We start from the raw sequence: 19,154 nt of genomic DNA, 5'->3' as shown, positions 1-19,154 counted from the left end.
CAGCGTCGCTGTCGCTTTCGTAATGCCCCGTCGGTGCCATAGGATGAGATGTCGCAGAGGCACTCAGCGGCGGGCGCCCTCTAGCCCGACCTCCAGCTCTCCCTCCCTCTCCAGTGATTTCACTTCTGGCCATTACCCTCGTACTCGTAGTGGGAGAGGGCGTCTTCATCTGCCCAGCCATTACCCTGAGCCCCGTCCTCCAGACTCCTTGTCCTCACCCTCTTTCGGCTCTGCGATTTTCACTTTCAATTGCTCCCTGAATCGTCCCAGGATTACTGCTCATGTTTCGGTGTTCTTTCTTGAGGAATCCCAGGAGGTGGGAGAGTCCAACTCTCATCAGGAGGGTCCTGGTTCGGTCTCTGTGCAGGCTGCGGAGGTTCCAGCGAGCAATGCTATTGACATGGTGATGGAGCCAGCGGCCCAGGGTCCGTCTGAGAATGATGTTGCTCGTGCTCGGGATCCGCCTGACTTCGGCTGGTGCAGAATCGTGGAAGAGCTTCCTGATGCTTAGTTCTTTCTCTGCTGCTTTGTTTCAGGTCATGCGGCCCATTATAGAGGGAAATGTTTTGTCACTGCTGATAATTTTTGTTAATGTTGATAAGCTAGGGTTCAAATGCAAGTTTTTTGGAATAATAGTAAGCTCTATAATGTCCAGAAGGTCATCTTTGGTTCCCCTATGTGGGATTGGATTACAAGGTCTTGTCCAAATTCTATGTCTTGGGCAATTTTTTCTGTTTCTATCTGCCTGTCCTTCCGGGCAGTTGCTGTAGACTTCAGTCATGATGTAATTGTACCCCTTTAATGTGAATAGATTAGCTTTATTTAGAAAAAAAAAATAATCAATCACGTGCATTCTAACAAAGGCACCATATTACCCAGGCTTGTACCATGTTCAGACTTAGACTATATGTTACTGCCAACCCTACAGTGCCTGTTAAGGTGCCATTTCATTTACTTTCATATTTCATTATAAAGAATATGTCTAGTTTGCTGAGATCAGTTTAGGAAAAATAATTGTAAGCCAAGATAGTGCTTCTGTACCTACTTGGGCTAATTACATCTTGAGGCAAGTGAACGAGGAACACCAAAAGGAATGCAAACACAAGATTTGACAGAAAATCCATCCGAATGCCAAGCCACTCATTGGCTCCAACATTGTGGAGACTAAGTCTCATAGATATATCAATCAACTCGAGATTTCTTTCCATGAATCGAAATTCCTAGTCAAAACTTCTAATGGTGGCTGCTCCAGAGATTGATTCTCGAAAATGTTGTACGATTAGAGCTCTACAAACTGATGCCAGCTGAGCTAGTTCCCTAGCTGATGTTATGTAGTATTGCTGCATGCAAGGAAGGTTAGAGGAGTTACAAGAATTCTCTTATTACTATAAAAACCCAAAAGCATGGAAACAAAGAAATACAGATAAACTGTTGTCATGATAGAATCCTGATGCAACTTAATCTATTTGATAACATCCTTTTCAATCAGATTATGGGATCTACCTATAGAAAAACTTGAAGTAGAAATCAAACTCTCTTATCGCCAATTTATGTTCCTCTGAGAAAATTAAAATTTGCAAGTTCGTATTTATTATTATTGAGAAATACAGAGAATACCTGATACCATATACAACTTGCACCCACTGGTATAAACACAATGAATACCTGCCAAGCAATATGAGACATGACTGCAATGATCCCCAAAAGTTGTATAAATGCAAAAGCCAATTCTCCTAGTTGAGAAGGAATCAATGTGTCCACTGCACTCTGATCAGTTGATGCCTGCCAAGAAACAGAGATCTTGTTATTGACCCACTAGAATCAAATGATTTCCTTCTCTCAGGAAAGGTATTAGCCTATTAAAATAATAAATGTCAACTGACCTGATTCAGTATTCGCCCAGATGGAGTCGCATCAAAGAAGGACATTGGTGCACGAAATATACACCTGTGCAGAGTGCTGAAAATCTGATTAGCAGTTTTAAGTCCAACCAATGAAAGAAGCATAGACCTCACAAGAACGCACAGGGAGCTGCTTAATGTCAAAGCAACATAAACCAAAATGAAAAGGGACTTTCTCATAGGGGAACTCTCATTTTCTTTTGTAGAGGCTTCCGATGTCATCCAAAAGTTACTACAAATTTGAAGTAGCTGACTTATTATTTGGGCTAGTAGTATTATTGGTATCAAAGTACCATTGTATGCAGCAGTAATGTAAGACCAGTATACCGACATGCTTACCTTGCCTCTCTTTCTTTCTTCTTCTTGTACAAGCTGTGAATTTTTATTCTCTTTATCCAATTTTTCTTTGTGGTTTTCTGGTTCAACCTCTTCCTCTACATCTATTGAGTTCTGAACACCGCACTGCTCCAGTGTGTCACTGGCAGTAACATTTTTCACTGCAGCTATATTGCCAGGACATGAGCTTTCAACAAATCTCTCTGATGTGTACACTTCAGATTTCTCCATAGCAGAAATAGTTTTCAAAGCTTTCTGATGTGCACCAACTAATTTCACAAAATCTGTGCCTGATTGTAAGATGTCATCATATCTGCCAACCTGAGTAATTTCACCATCTTGCATTACCTGTGAAGAATATCATTTACATCAACAAAATATGGATCACTTATCTCATCCTCTCAATAAATGATCAATAAACCCACTGTCCCTTTACCAATTACATTGAAAATTTTAATATCACTAGAACAACATGAAAGAACTTCAAACCTACCAGAATGATGTCAGCAGAGGGTAAAAACTCCACTTGATGAGTTACATAGACTACAATCTTTGAACCCATAATACCAAGTATGCATTCCTATAACAAGCAAGTCCAATTTCTTAGATGTTTATGGACATGAATTTGCAGCGACACAACCAACAATGTATATTATCCAGACTGAACAATGAATTGCAGAGTGCTACTGTAGAGCTTCATCATTCCATCAAAACATTAAAACTAATTAATTTAGCAAGCCTACATTATGTAAAGGATAAGAGAAACATACTTGGAAAATATGTTTTCCGGTATGTGCATCCACAACACTAAAAGGGTCATCAAAAATATAAATGTCTACATCTTGATATAAAGCACGGGCAATCTGTATTCTTTGTTTTTGTCCACCACTCACCTTTAACCCTCTTTCTCCAATGTTTGTCTTGTCCCCATAAGGAAAAAGTTCAAGATCTTTCTTCAATGCACAAGCATCAAGTACACTATTGTATCTAATAGTATCCATCTGCTTTCCAAAGAGAATAGCGTCTTTAATTTTCCCACTTTGTATCCAAGAAGACTGAGGGACATATGCTTTGGTACCACTTAAGCTAACAGAGCCTGATATTTTTGGTATTTCACCTAATATGCAGGATAAAAGGCTTGATTTTCCTGAACCAACAGTTCCACATACTGCAACCCTCATGCCTCTCTCTATTTGGACATCTAAACCTCTTATAGTTGGACTAGAGGAATCGGGATTCCAAGAAAATATCCCTCCTTGGATTTGAATCGCAAAGTCTGTTGACTCCTTTGATACCTTTTCTACCCCATCGTGTTGCAGCTCTTCCTCTTGTAGAAAGGCCACAATGTGATCTATTGACACTTTAGTTTGAGCAATTTGAGGGATTAAGCCAAGAAGCATGCCCATAGCTCCCTGAAGTGTCCCGTAGGTTGCGAGTGCAGAAAGAATTCTCCCTGCTGTCAAAGGCACTCCTATAAGCATACACCTACCAAAAGTTGCAACAATGATAAATATTGGTCCAACAGAGGAAACAAATGTTGTGATAGCTGATGCGTAAACATATTTTTGTAGCCAACTATATTCTACCTACCTCAAAAGTTCTATTTTCTGAAGAAATCTTGTCTCCCAAGCCTGCAATTTTAAGATCCTCATAATTTTTAATGTCTCTGATGTGGCCTTCATCCTTTTGTCTTTTTCTTCCATTATTCTCTCCTGAAATTTTTCTTGCAATTTTGCAAGTGGGAAATTTGGCAACATAACTGCAAATGAGGCTGCCAACCCTGAAAATGCTGCCAAGCCCAACGTCTGATATAGAATAATGAAGGCCAGAACAAATTGAAGAGGGAAAATCCAAATATTATGCATATAGTAATAGAAACATGAAACATTCTGAACATCTACACTCATGTAGTTGATAATCTCTCCGCTTGTATGCTTCTGTCTTGACTGACTGGAAAGCAACAAGCCCTTCCTGTATATAATAGCTGTCAATGCTGCTCTAACCCGTAAAGTTAACTGATGTTGTTTGAAAAACCCTTGTCGCTGTGACAAAGACTCTAATACCTTTGCCACAAAAAAAGCACAAACTAGCACATAGCCTTGACTTTCAAACTATTTCTTTCCACCTAGAAACTGAACAAAGGCATTTATAAAACATGTACCTACATATGATGCACAAGTCTCCAGTGCTGCTAAGAATGCAGTCAAAAGTACTTACTTCCGAAAAGATAGGAGTAAGGCTTTTGCTAATAAGCCTGTATCACCTTTGGCCTCTAGCTGAGCTCTGAATTTAGGGTATAATTGGCCTGTCCTGTCCGCCTCTGCAACTTGGGGTACATCATCAATATGCAAAGGGCTCTTATAACCAACAACAAGCAAAGGACTCATCCAAGAAAATGACAGCCGACTGAGAAGGTTGGTTGTTGCATAAGTAGAGACTGCCTTAATGTTTCCACATTTTTGGGGATTGTCTTTCAAGAGAGGTTCTAGAATGGTCTGTGAGGAGGACTCTACACCACTTCTGGCACATTCGTAGGCGTCTTCAACAACACCCAACACGAATCTGAAGAAAAATTTCGAAAACGGCAATGGATTTCTCAACGGATTTTCTTCCTCTGGGGTAGATTCGCCCTCGACTCCTGCAGATTCAATCACAAAAACCATTTGGACACAACAGTCGTCATCAAATGATTCATCTCTAACCTTATTTGATTCGAATCTCATTTCTACATTCAGGAAAGCCATGGATGAAATTTCCCCAGAGGTTCGATGGAGCCCGTTTCAGAGGTCTGTCACGGCAGCACGGGAAGCAAGAGCAGAGAAGACGAAAAGGGTACCCAGGCAAATCAAATCGTGAACAGTTGCAACCACTCAACTACCTTCCCTGGATCCAACGATTAACAATCCTCTAATCGTCTAACACATAATCTAACAACACATAGGGATGACAAATAGATTTTAGGAAAGTCCATTTCAGAGGGAAACGCCTTACGGCGTAAAAATAAACATTAATTCACAATAAACATTAAAATACTTTATTATACATCTCCCTTTGCTAAAATTAAAAAAGTCATAAAAGATAACTAAATGATAATTTTATATTAAATTATCTTTGTTATTATCAAATATAAATAGAGTTAATATATAAGCTAAACATATTTACTATTGAAAAAACCTGAAACAAGATTTTTAACCATGGAGATTTACTCTCACTTTAGAATAGAGGTTCTTAATAGGCTTTAATCCCATGGGCCAATACCACGGTTTCTCAATAGCACATGCCCAAAAAATCATAACCCACTTAATATGACATTTGTTCATATGACATTTTTTTGATTAATCAATTTAATTAAAAAAGAAAAATTATAACTATTTTGAAGATTAATCTTTACCTTTGATTATGAATATTCTAATACATTCCATATAAGTTAAACATCTATCATAATCATAATAATAATTAATAATTAAATTAGAATTCTAAAATCTCTATTTCAAAATAACTAGCTTATTGACATAAATATAAAAAAAAGATATTTAATATTAAAAATATATATATTTTTATTCAACAAGAAAATAAAAACCACAGCATATTTTTAAATAAACATACTAAACGATCAATCTTTAATTTTGACCTTGTACTTAAATATTAATCTTAAACAAATCTTGTAAATGAGTCATTTATATTAAATAAAAATATCATTATAATAAGGTAAGACCATTCAATTTATCAAATAATGTGACATCAAAATCACATATTTTTTTCTAAATAAAATTCTTGATCGATGATAAAATCATACCTTACCTACAAAAGAATTCGAACCTTCAAGTACATCACTCAAAGAAGAGTATGCACTTGAAATCAACTTGTTAACAAGACATTCCTTTATTTTGAGTTATTCAAGGTAATCAATGTCCACATCAAGCTAAATCATACACCATTGAGCAATCTGGAATTTAACTTTCGTTGTGCTATGAAGCAATGAGGTTCATTAGTTTCTAAGGGAGAATGAATGATTAAAGGTGTGCTTCAGAAACAGATAAGTACATCCTAAACTCCTTTCATATAAAATTGTAGAACTCTCGCAATACTGCAGAAATCCTTCCACAAGTTGTAATATGTTCTATGGTTGTGAATTTCATCTGGATGCAACTTTCATTCTCCAATGAAATTTTATAACAATCAAAAGTTCAATATCATTTGGTTTACTTATTACGAATATCTCAAAATTGAAGCAATTCAAATTTTACCGTGTAACCAATCTCGCTCCCCTTTATAATAAAGATCACATAGAATACTAAAGGGAGATTGGATTATCTAGAAGTTGTTTCAATTTTTTTAAAACATTTATCACCAACAAAAAGTTACTTTTATAATTTAGTATAATTAATAAATAGATAAAAAATATAACATATTTTTGATAAAGTTTTCAGGTTTTTCTTCTTTCATTTTCAACCAGCTAATCCTAATATATTTGTCTGTTATTAGCCCTTCAAAGCGCCATCCCATAATCCTTTCTCTGTAATGAAATCAAAATTCGAGTCAAGGATCCTATCATTTTAAAAAGTTAAAGGTAGATAGGGTCGGCACTTAACTCTTCTTCTAATTTATGGTGAGGTGAGTGGGATCATTGTTATTTACATTGTATTTGTATTTGAAGGCATTTTCTTTTTCACTTTTTATTTCCTATACATAAGGTATAAGTCTTGGAACTTCATTAACGGTAAGGAAAAGTTGAAACTTCTTAAATGAGTTAATCTTTTTTGACTGAGGTTTTATGTTTTTGTTTTTTTTTTAATGTTTAGGGTTTTTTTTTTTTTTCCCAAAATGTTTAACTTTTAGTTTTTATAATGGAATTACATTATATGATATAAGAGCATTTCAGGGATATCTTCAAATGTAATTTCCTGATTTTAGAAAATCAGAGATTTTTTAGATTATGTAAAAAATCTAAAAACAATATATAATAGAAAAAATATGTTTTATTTTGGACAAAATTATGATAGGTTTCCAAAATCAAGAGGTTTTTTTATCTTTCTCTAAACTTCTAGGAGAGAAATTATCTCTTGGGAAGTCTAGATATTTCCTTGTTTAGGAATAAAAAGGATTGTAATGCAATTGTTGGGCCAAGCAAGAAAGGGAAAAGGTCCCAATCTCCTTAATAAAATTTTTGTGAATAATTTAGGGATTTAAGTTTGAATTATAGTCTCTTGTGATTTTATGTCTGGATATTGGTTTATAGGGTGTTGTTTTTTGATTGAAAGTTCTAAATATTAATATTATTTGTTGCAATTCTTTGTTTCTACAACATCACTTAATTTTATGTTTATATGTAGCTTTCGTTACGACACTTTGTTATCATTTTGGTATCAGAATGAGGATTATGCAATGTTGTCAAAGCATGAATGTGTAAGTGTGAATAACTAAACCATTCAGAGGTTGGAAGTATCATTATTACAAGCCAATGTTGACATGAATTGAATGTTATTGGAACTATGTGATGTTGTGACTTGGAGATAATTATACATGGATTTACATTATGGATGTTATAGAATCCAATATAAACATGGTAAGCACATTAGAATGTACACAAGGTTGTAAAAGATATGGATAGTAAACGAATATGTAAAGAATAATGAGAAAGATATAGCTAAGCTAAACAATGATTGAGTATTTTAATGATGTTGTGGTGAGAGAGCCTGAATCATGGTTGGAAACTTAAAAAAAGAGTTAAATGTACTATAGTGAAAATGTATGCCAGGAAGGTTATACACAAGGTGAAATTGTGGGTTGAAATAGAGGAAAAACTTAGTAGAACCGCATATGGACATAGATCCATAACACTAGAATGATTTTTTATTTGTGAACAAGAGAAGGGAATAATGTTTGGAGAAGTTGAAAAACAATATGAGAGACTTGTTGAAATTATTATGGATTTTTGTGAGGATTTTGACCAACATAAGGAAGAGATACTAGAGGCATCAACAAATACCAAGGAGTATCATGATTCTGAAACTATGGATTTGTGTGTTTAATTAGGGTATGCAGGATATGAAGATGGACAAGAACTAAAGGATACCACAAAGGAAGAGAAAAATGTAGAATTTTCTCAAGTAGGAAAAAGTAAAAAGGATAGAGGCAAGAAAAATTAGCATGTGGAATGAAAGATAGCAACCTTTTGAAAAAGAAAGAGAACACAAATGCTGAAGCAAAATGGCAACATTCAAATGTAGTGCCAATTAATTATGATGAGGAGTTAAATATTTTGGAAGTGTGGATAACAAAACCAAAGATGAATGAAAATTGTACGATAAGGGAAAACACAATAGATGAGTGAGAGAAATTAATGAATAAATTGACAAAGGATGTATAGGATGAATCCATGACAACAACCATGATAAGATTTTATGCAAGAATAAAGAAATGACTACTGGATAACAATATAAACCAACAAAGAACAAAATTGGATGATGATTTGAATGAGTTATGGAAGCTTTTGTTGAATATTCTTAGGTGGAGGTATAATGAGGTAAAGAATACAATCGAAAATAAAATATTGTTGGCTAAAAGGACTTATGTAACCAAGGCATGGGCATAACAACAACATAAAATATGGGATCCAGGTAAAACATAACAAGCACGGAGACGAACTTTTTATACCTCGGGACTCCAAAATAGGAGAATCTCATTGGTATCTCCAAAATATAATTTTCTAAGTCTAGGAAGTCTCTAGAATTTCTATATTATGTAAAAAATGTATAGAAACAATATGTAATTGAAAAAATATGTTCTATTTAGGAAAAGGTTATGAAAGGTTCCAAAAATAAAGAGGAATTTTTTTATCTTCCTCCAAAAATCTAGGAGAGGAATTATCTCTTCATATATCTATATCTTTCCTTCCTTAAGAATAAAAAGGAATGTTATATAATTGTTGGGCATGTTGTACCTTGGGAGACAATATCTGGCTGAAAAGAGATCAATGCCCAAGACATTTATTCTGAACTGTAAAAGGATTAATTGATTGTCCCATCATTTCATAAAACCCTAGAAATTTGATTAAAACCCTTTAACTTTCCATATGTGAACAATGTTTCCAAAGTGGCCTTCTGATGTTGAATACAAATGAAGAAAGAGCAAAAAGAGGTGATGACAGAAAACTTTAGATAATAGGTTATCTTGCACAGAATCTTTTATCTTCAACTTTAGAAGAAATATGATTAGCATGTAATGAAATTTGGAAAATAGGAGCGCATCATTAAGGGTTTTTAACTTTAATTCACAAAAACTCAAACTCACAACATTACAAAATTACATCCCAACAGCCTCATTACTCTTTTCTAAGAAGAAAAATTAACATAAGATGAAACAAGAAAGACTTATCGTACCCAACAAATTCTGGAATCACTGTGAAAACTTTATTCATCAACACATGAAAAGTGAAAGTACAATATTGTGTTTGCCTCTGAGGTCCAAAATTATGGACCCCTCAAAATTCCTTAGAAAGTATTTTTTATACAAAATTTAAAAAAAGGATAGTTATAAAACTGTCAACCTTCTAAACTACTTCAAGACTAACTATCCTCCTATTCGAGTATTACATTTAGAAAATAAAATTACATTGAAATAAAACATTTCTACTAAGTATTATAAAAATTTATCGGTTGAAAACTCTTTGTCATTGGATCATTTGTGACTCAAGAACAAAAGGTGGTCTTACTCCTACATCGACTTCTTGGGGTGATATCATGCTGTCTTGCGGATGACACTGCGGGGGCAATGATCAATACGAGACATCTTCAGTGGAGTGCCTCCGCACTGAATCTGAGTCGTAGATCTAAAGTCAATGGGTTCGTTTGAAAATATTTGTGGAGGCACACTTGTCATTAATCTTCGGAAAATTCGTGTTGTGGATTTTTCACCATTGTGTGGGCCCTGTTGCACAAATTGATCCCCATTCTTTTACGTGCTTGTCCTTTAACTCTTTGAATGTTGGTATCAGGATCTTTGAATGTTGGTATCAGGATCCATTGTGCCTTAGGACTGCGTTAGTTATGATTAGTGCATTAATATTTGATTATATTTAAAAAAAAAATCATTAATAAAATAAACCCCAAGTGCTTTCTACCCATATATTTTCTTTTTTTTCTTTGATATTTGATTTTTCATTTTCTTACAAAAATATGCTCTAGACATCTTGATACAAAAAAATTAAAATGAGATACAACATCTGGCTCCACTTAGGGACAATGCTTTGACTGTAAAGTGTGAAGAACTTGTAGATCAATGGCCTTAGTTGGGCATGGAGTCAAACCAAAATAGAAGTTGATCCCAATCCAAAATCTCTGAAAGCTTTAAACTCCCTGAAACCTCTCTCTTCCAAGATCTTTATTTTGGAACTGAAAATGCTAATCTAAAAATACTACATCTTCAAAAAAAAATGCTCATTGGATGAGTTTATTTATGTACAAGTTTCTGCCTATGTACATGAATGATCTTAATCAGGTGAAGTCAATCTTTTAATGGTACCATGTCAGCATTTGAGTGCTAGGTCAAAGACCATTCTACTCGTGAATTTTGAAAATACAATTCATCCTGAATAGAAAGGAAATTATGCATAAGGGCATCTTACAATGAAAATTAGAGATATACCCGTGAAATGATATGTATAGGCTGCTAATAAATTTCTCCATGTAATCTGCCATAGGATCTTCAAAAGCATGAGAAACTATATGGTCTTGATCAGCTCCAAAAAAATTCTCTATCTTTAAAGGTTCTTGTTGGAATAGACCTTCTACTGGAATAATATACTCAATAGAACAATCAACAACATCCTTAATAAAATGAACTATGTCACTTTTTTGTCTCCACTTTTCATCTTTGAGCTTTGATTGAAAATAATTTTTAATTATGACCTCAGGAAATAAAATATTTTTTTTCATATCACTATATGACATATGGCCAACTTCAAATAGACTATTTACCTTTGATCCACGGGCAACATTGTGTTCTTCAATGCAATGATAAACAATCTCTTTATCAGCTTCTTTTTTACATAAGATAGCCTCTTTTTCTATGATAAATGGCTTGACATACTATTGTCCAACATTTCCCACTTGTTGGTTTTCTTCTCTATGTTCAACACTCAACTGATGAACTTGAAGACCTTCATCCTATTCCTCATCTGAATCATATTTGTCATAAATAGGAGGACCATTAAATTTAACAAAATAAGATCTTTGGGGATTTGTTTGCAACTTAATCATTTCTCCTTATTCTTGATTGCTGAGTAGAAATTCTTGATGTAGGTTTGAACTTCTCTCCATTTTAATGCTTTCTTGATTTGTTTGAAACAGGGTCAAGAAATTTTCTGCTTGTGGGATTATTGAAGAAGAGTCTTCTTTAAAACTTTCAACATCATTTTCAGAAAATGATAGCTCTTTGCATTCATAGACATCTTCTTAAATAATTTTCCTATATCACCTTCGAATTTTTGATACATTATCAACATTATCAACCATTTTTTTAGTTGGATTGTCATGAGCTTTAAAAGTTTCTTTAGAACCATAACATTCACAACATCCTTCAAAAATAAACTTGTGTGCATATACAGTGTTGTAAATTGAATTAAATGTTGCATGGAAAGCTATCAAAGAAGAAATAATTGAACGAGATAAAGATCTATACAAAACCCTTTCTTCCTGGTCCAAACAAAACATGAACAACTTCATCTTCACATCTTCATGAATGATACTTTGTTGCTCCATGCATTCATGAAAGCTTCTAAGATGTTGAACCAGACTTTCATCTTCATCTCCACTGAATCTTGGAAGATACTCATTCCACTCATGAAATGTAGGCATATGATGAGGATAGCCAGTGATCCTAGTAAAATCTAGTGGGGAAAAATTATTGGCTAAGAATGCAGGGATAGCCATTAAAGCCCATAAATCAAATGCTCAAAGGTAAAAAGACAAGGTGAAAAATTCACAACCAACTGCTAAAACTTGTCACCCTCAAGAATTAGCTTCAAACTTTATAAAACCCAAGGAAAATAATTTCGTGTCTCCGTTCCTGGGAAACGACACCAAAAATATTGTGTCTTGGGAGATAATCTCTGGCTGAAAGGAGATCAGTGCCCAAGACATTTATTCTGAACTGTAAAAGGATTAATTGATTGTCCCATCATTTCATAAAACCCTATAAATTTGATTAAAACCCTTTAACTTTCCATATGTGAACAATGTTTCCAAAGTGGCCTTCTGATGTTGAATACAAATGAAGAAAGAGCATAAAGAAGTGATGGTGGAAAGTTTTAGATAATAGGTTTCCTTGCACAAAATATTTTATCTTCAACTTTAGAATAAATATGATTAGCATGTAATGAAATTTAGAAAAGAGGAGTGCATCATTAAGGGGTTTTATCTTTGATTCACAAAACTCAAACTCAAATCACTATAAAAGAAGATCCCTGTAGCTTCATTACTCTTTTTTAAGAAGAAAAATTAACATAAGATGAAATAGGAAAGACTTATCGTACCCAACAAATTATGGAATCACTTTGAAAACTTTATTCATCAACACATGAAAAGTGAAAGTACAATTTTGTGTTTGCCTCTGCGGTCCAAAATTCCAAACCCCTCAAAATGCCTTAAAAAGTATTTTTTATACAAAATTTCAAAAAAGGACAATTATAAAACTATGAATGTTCTAAACTGCTTTAGGACCAATTGTCCTCCTAATCTTCGGACAATTCGTTCTGTCATGTTTGCCCCATCTCGTGGGCCCTATTGCACAAATTCATCCCCGTTGTTGTACGTGAATGCCTTTTAACTCTTCGACCTTTGGTACGAGGACCAACTATCAGGCTTTAGGATTGCGCTAATTATGATTAACGTGCTAAGATTTGATTATTATTTTCAAAAAAAAATTCATTAATAAAAGAAACCCCAAGAACTTTCTACCCATAAATTTTTCTTTTTTTTTTCCTTTGATATTTGATTTTTATTTATTTTTTACAAAAATATGCTCTAGACATCTTGATATGAAAAAATTAAAACGAGTTACAATAGGCCCAAACAACTAGATCTTTCCTTCCTTAAGAATAAAAATGAAGGTTATGCGATTGCTGGGCCACACAAGAAGGGGGAAAGGCACAGATCTTGTTAATCAATTAAGAAGTGAATAATTGCGGTTTTATGTTTTAATTGGAGTTTCTTGTGATTTTATGTTTGAATATTGGTTTGTAGGGAATTATTTTTGGTATTGGAAGTTTTAAATATTAATATTATTTGTTTCAATTTGTTTCGAAAACATCGTTTAGTTTTAGGTTTATGTGTAGCTTTTGTATTGTGCCATCAATTTACTTTATAAATAATTTATGTAGTTTTATTTTTTAAAATATGGTTTAAATGTTTTTTTTTTCTAGTTTTTATAATAAAATTACATTGTTTATTTAATGTACAATTATATTGGTATGTAAAAATAAGTCGTTTGTCTCATAAACAAGGGAATCTCATTGATCAATTTGGTGTTTAGATTGTCGGTGACCTTAGAATTAGACTAATATTATTAACCTACATTCCTTATCTTTTAAAACATGTTTTAAATTTTATCTTTATTTTAAAAAGTCACAAAAACAAAGTGAGAAAAATAAGATATATACATATTTATTAATCTTATTATTATTATTATAAAAAATAGTAATATTAATATTAGCCTAGTTTTAAAACTATTTTCAAAATTATAAATATTTATATAATAATACATTTTTTAATTTTTATTTATTTTAAAAGATATGTAATCTTAATTTTTCAATGAATTTCATGGTTTATCATCTTTCTCTTTTTAATAATTTAGAATTTACTTTTAAATATTATATTTAAATCTCACTTCTATTTTCTTTTAAAACAATTACACTATAAAATTTAAATTGATTTTTATAAATTATAAACCTATTTTATAATTTAAAATAACAAAATAAAATATTAAGAAATTGTGTATGTTTATAAAATTTGGGAATTATATTTTAGAAAGGTAATAGATTCTTTTCCATTATCCAAAACTTACGAAAAAATTTACCCGTATTTCAAGCGAACAGAGATAATTGCATTGGTCTATACTTGAATTTTAAACATGCCTTTTCCATGTCAACTTTGAACGTTTCTTCGGTTTTCAATAGAGATTTTCCTTTCATAATCCACACAACCCCTATTTATTTTAGTGGATGTATTTATTATCGAGTTATAAATGATATTTATAATAAGTTTGAAGTATGTTCTAAAATTATTTTTATTTAGTGAAGAGTTTAATTTGATTAGATTTAAAGAAATAAGCTAATGACCCAAGACTCAGAAGTATTTAGCAAAATTGAAAGTTTATTCACTTACAAACTACCATGGGGTAATTTCACATGGTGTGATTTTCCTTAAATAACAATAATGAGTCCACTGAAATTCAAGATAGAAGCTAATTATTGTTGGCCCTATTGTTGATTTAACAGTTGAGTTATGATAGGTTTTCCCATTATATAAGAAAAAAAATTATGATAGATTTCCACACTATGCAACTAAAAAAAAAAAAAATTCTCATTTACAAAATCTTTTCCAAAAAAGAAGAAAAAAAAATATACATTATGTATCATTACATATTAAAATATTTATAATTAACTTTAGCGTTCTTTACATTTCTATGCAAGATGGAAAGGTTACTTCATTCTAATAATGCTTCCACCTCTACCTCTTATTAAAAATTCGTAACTCAAGCACAAAATACTAAGGGTGAAAGCATGGACTTTGGTTATGCACTTTCTAGAAAGAGAGGGCGAATTTAGATGGAAACAATGATGGCTTGATCGGGCCTTTATTAAGAGCATGATCAAGTTCCTTGGGCTCTATAAAAGTAGTTCGATTGAGGGTTAAAAACAAATCGTCGATAGAAATTTATGGCTCAATCAAGCCATTTATTTTGTTAAATACCTCACTCGTGGTCTGTGTGTGCCATTTCCATAGACCGCGGGTAATTTCAGGGCTAGATCTAGAGTGTGATGGTATCTCTACCAAGAGTATTGGAGCACGATCGAGAAATCAAAATGTGTGTGCCATTTACATAGACTGCAGGTAATTTTAGGGCTCAATCTAGAGTGTGATGGTATCTCTACCAAGAGTATTGGAGCACAATCGAGCAATTAAAATGTGGAGCGTTCAAATCAATCTCGCCAATGACCCCACCAATGTCCCAGAGGATCAAATGAAGGTAGGTATTCTATCCTTCTTGTCTTTCTTATTAGTTTTTTTTTACAAAATTAAACAAATTAATTAAAGAAAGACTATGAAAAACAATTAATTAAAAAAAAAAACCATACAAAAATGATGAAAACTACAAAAATGTCTTCAAAATAACTTAGAAAATCACGAAACCAACCAAGAAAACCACAAAAAACAATAAAAAAATCGTTCAAAACAACCTAGAAAACCAAAAAACAAGCTTAGAAAACCATAAAAAAACCGTTCAAAACAACCTAGAAAACTCTTGGAAACAACGAAAAAACTATAATTTAGGTTTTAGTTTTTTTCTTCATTTATTAAATTCACATTTTCTGATTTTGAATGGAAAATTTATTTTTTTCTAATTATTTTAAGTTCTAAAGTTTCTCTTTAAGAATTTTGTAAAATAAATTTACAAATTTTTAAATTTTAAATTTTTTTATTTTAAATGCATTTTATATTTCTAACAAACGTGAGTAAAATTATACCCAAAGAATTCTAAAACAGAAAGTTAAATGAGTAAATTAAGAACTCAAATTGACATGATGAATATGGTTTCTCATATTAAACCCATATTTATAAAATAAGAAATTTTATTTTATTTTATTATTTTAATTTTAAATTAATTTATATTTTAAATATTTTTTTAATAATAAATATAGCACCATTTTAGCTTTAAAAATAAAATATTAATCTTTAAAATTATATATATATATATATATATATATATATATATATATATATATATATATATATATATATATATAACCAAACACTTAATTTAATAATATATAATATTTAACTATATATAATTATAACATAACGTAGAACAGGTATTATGCATAATTATAACATAATATAACTATAACATTTAACATAGCATAACTATTTAAAACATAACATGTATATATGTGTAGCATTTAACATATAATTATATATAATTATATAACTATATATATAAGTCCATGTTTCAACAATGCATCATTGATAGACACATTAAATCCATCATGAAAAAGTGCATTTGGTGTAGTGAATAATAGCATTTAGACTCTTTTCTAATTTGTACCATATTGTTTCATTTTGTAGTGCCGTGTGCAAGAAACATTGTCTTCATGTGCTTGCACCTAGTGCATGTCATGTGTCAAAGTAAAATATCAAGAACTTAAAGTCTAATATTTACATATTTATGTGCTATGAATAAAACACATTATTTAGAAACAAGAAAAAAGGTGAAGGTAGATTTTATCACTTCTTTCAATTGTGTTTAGATGGAACTCAATACTTTGGTCAATAAATTATCAAAAAATCAACTCTAAAGTTTAGGACTTCAGGTTAGATTATTTGCTCGAGTTTAGAAATGGTTTTTTTTTGTCAACATTATTTCTAAGTCAACATATTTTTCTTGGATTAGTTTTATGTATTATATTTAACAGTGTTTATTATTTGTAATAATTTACTCAACATTTTTTTCTTGGATTAATTTTATGTATTATAGGTAATAGTTTTCTATTATATGCAATAACATTTTTTTCATGGATTGGTTTATATGTATTATATGTAATATGTTGAGGCCTAACATATACACGCCCCAATTGTAGGCCATTAGAGTGTGAGGGGTTTTGTTATACGTGGTTGGACTCATGATAGATCACATAGCCCACCGAGCATTCATGTTCCACTCATAGATCCTACCTTTAACACAAGTCGGAGTGTGAGAGGTAGTGTTTATGTCTCTATTGATGTTCATTCTACCTCTAGTGGACCTTCTTCACCTACTTCAAGTACACCTCCCACATTTTTAAAACCTATTTAAACTCTATATGTTTATGTCATGAAATTGTCTTTAATTTTTAAATTGCCTTCAAGTAATGTGTTTGAATTTAATGTATATGTTGTTATGCATCTAGTTTGTTAATTATATATGTTAAATTATGTTTATGATTTGCAGGCCCCCAGCAGGCCAAAGCTAAGGATTATAGTGCAACATTGATCCCTTTGTGGGATGATGCTACATCACATATCAAATTGGAGGATGTTATGACCCATCACACGTGGAACACATAAGAAATACGAAACATCATTGTCAATTCACCAACTTTTCATAGTTTTTCTTTGATGCCGAATAGAATCAATAGCTTGATCGAGACATACCGGAGGTCGGCCCCACATAGGCACCTCCTATAGTTCATATAGATGATTAGGCAGCATGATGTTAGAGGACTAGATATTTGGGAGGTGGTGAAATAGGCTAGCAAGGACATTGATGTTCATGGGTTGTTGTTCGAGATAACTCTGGATCACCTTGCTAGAAATAGAGGTTTAATACACTGAAATGTTTTCAGAATGTTGATGCGACCCCTTTTCTGTATATTAGATTCATTGGAGCTTGGGGCATGTTCCTCCAACATGATTAGCTAACCATTTATTTTTTCAAGTATTTATATATAGATTTTGCATTACATATAATGTTGGATTACACTGATACCAGATATCGTTATTATGGACCCGGCTTGGGATGTACCCATGAGTGTGATGGGGCTCGTAGGCACCCTAGGCATGTACCACCACCCCTAAGATTATTGCCACTACACTCTTGGAGCTTTGTATTACTAACAGAGCTAGAGGAGTTATCAAAACTTGGTGGCGAAACTAGGGAGACTATTCTAAACAACATATAGACATCATTGGTAAGTGCACCCACCATTTCCCTTATATTATGATGAATTTCTCTTAAGTTTACCCTTTGAATAGCTTTTAACATATACATGTATGTATCGTAATTCCATTCTTGAAACTTGGAGGGTGCAAGACCTGCGTGACACAAACAAGGTACATATTGTTGGCTGGATAAATCGATCTTGTGGACAAGGCTGATCTCCCTAGTATCAAAATATATCTAGCAACAAGCAGACAAACAAATCTATGTTTCTCTAGACATAAGCGATTCATAAATAAAAACTATAGAGGTGTTTAGGCCCTACCTTAAGTAAAACGCTAATTTGTAGCAGCCATCCTTCAACCGTCCGAAAGAGTTTCCTTTTGAGAACCTGCAATTGCAAACAAGCAAACATCAAATAACACCTGCATAGCTAATATCATAAATCATGTTCATTATGGTGATCAAGGAATCCATAAAATAAACCATAAAACACAGCTTATTGAGAAAAACAAACTTATTTGTATTAACTTTGAAGTAGAAGAACCATACAACCTTTTGAGCCTTGATGTTGAACAAGCTCTTCCCGGGGTCCGAAACAGGAATCTCCTTTACTTTGACAAGCCTTACACTCTTCCAAATGAGATCAAAGAGGTATTTAATCTCTCCTCATAAAGATCAATTAAGAAGACTAAGTTCCAGCAGCATTTCACCTCAAAAATATTCAGCTTTTTTCTAGTCTAGTAACCAGCCCAATGCTTCATTTTATAGTGTAGAGGAAGGAGGTTACAGGTCCACCTATGAAGGGATAGAGTCCTCCTTCAAAGGGATAAGCTCCTCACATCAAGGGGTTAGCTCCTTAAGGTATGGGATGCATGAACTTTAAGGGAGAGAACTTGCCACCTCAAGATTCCTTCCAGAAGCTTCTAGAAATGATTCAAAGAGAGTTTTTAAGAATATATTTGCGCCTTTTTAACTTTTACAAGGGTCCGCACCCATAAC

General features: G+C 32.7%; 1 protein-coding gene across 1 annotated transcript; it reads right to left on the bottom strand.

Moving 5' to 3' along the window:
- Positions 1 to 1,220: 1,220 nt before the first annotated feature.
- On the bottom strand, positions 1,221 to 4,960 carry LOC149224473 (ABC transporter C family member 3-like). The gene is made up of 8 exons (XM_089388189.1): positions 4,455 to 4,960; positions 3,828 to 4,208; positions 3,008 to 3,722; positions 2,731 to 2,817; positions 2,241 to 2,585; positions 1,884 to 1,967; positions 1,666 to 1,782; positions 1,221 to 1,340 (listed from the first exon to the last, which is right to left on the bottom strand). The coding sequence occupies exons 1-8, from the start codon at positions 4,958 to 4,960 to the stop codon at positions 1,221 to 1,223; spliced, it is 2,355 nt and encodes a 784-aa protein (XP_089244315.1).
- Positions 4,961 to 19,154: the final 14,194 nt, after the last annotated feature.

This window comes from Pinus tabuliformis, chromosome Q (genome assembly GCF_031772625.1).
Source record: "Pinus tabuliformis cultivar Carrire ecotype Pingquan chromosome Q, CPIR1, whole genome shotgun sequence".
In the NCBI taxonomy this organism is placed as follows: Eukaryota; Viridiplantae; Streptophyta; class Pinopsida; order Pinales; family Pinaceae; genus Pinus; species Pinus tabuliformis.
This window is presented reverse-complemented; position numbering and strand designations above follow the sequence as displayed.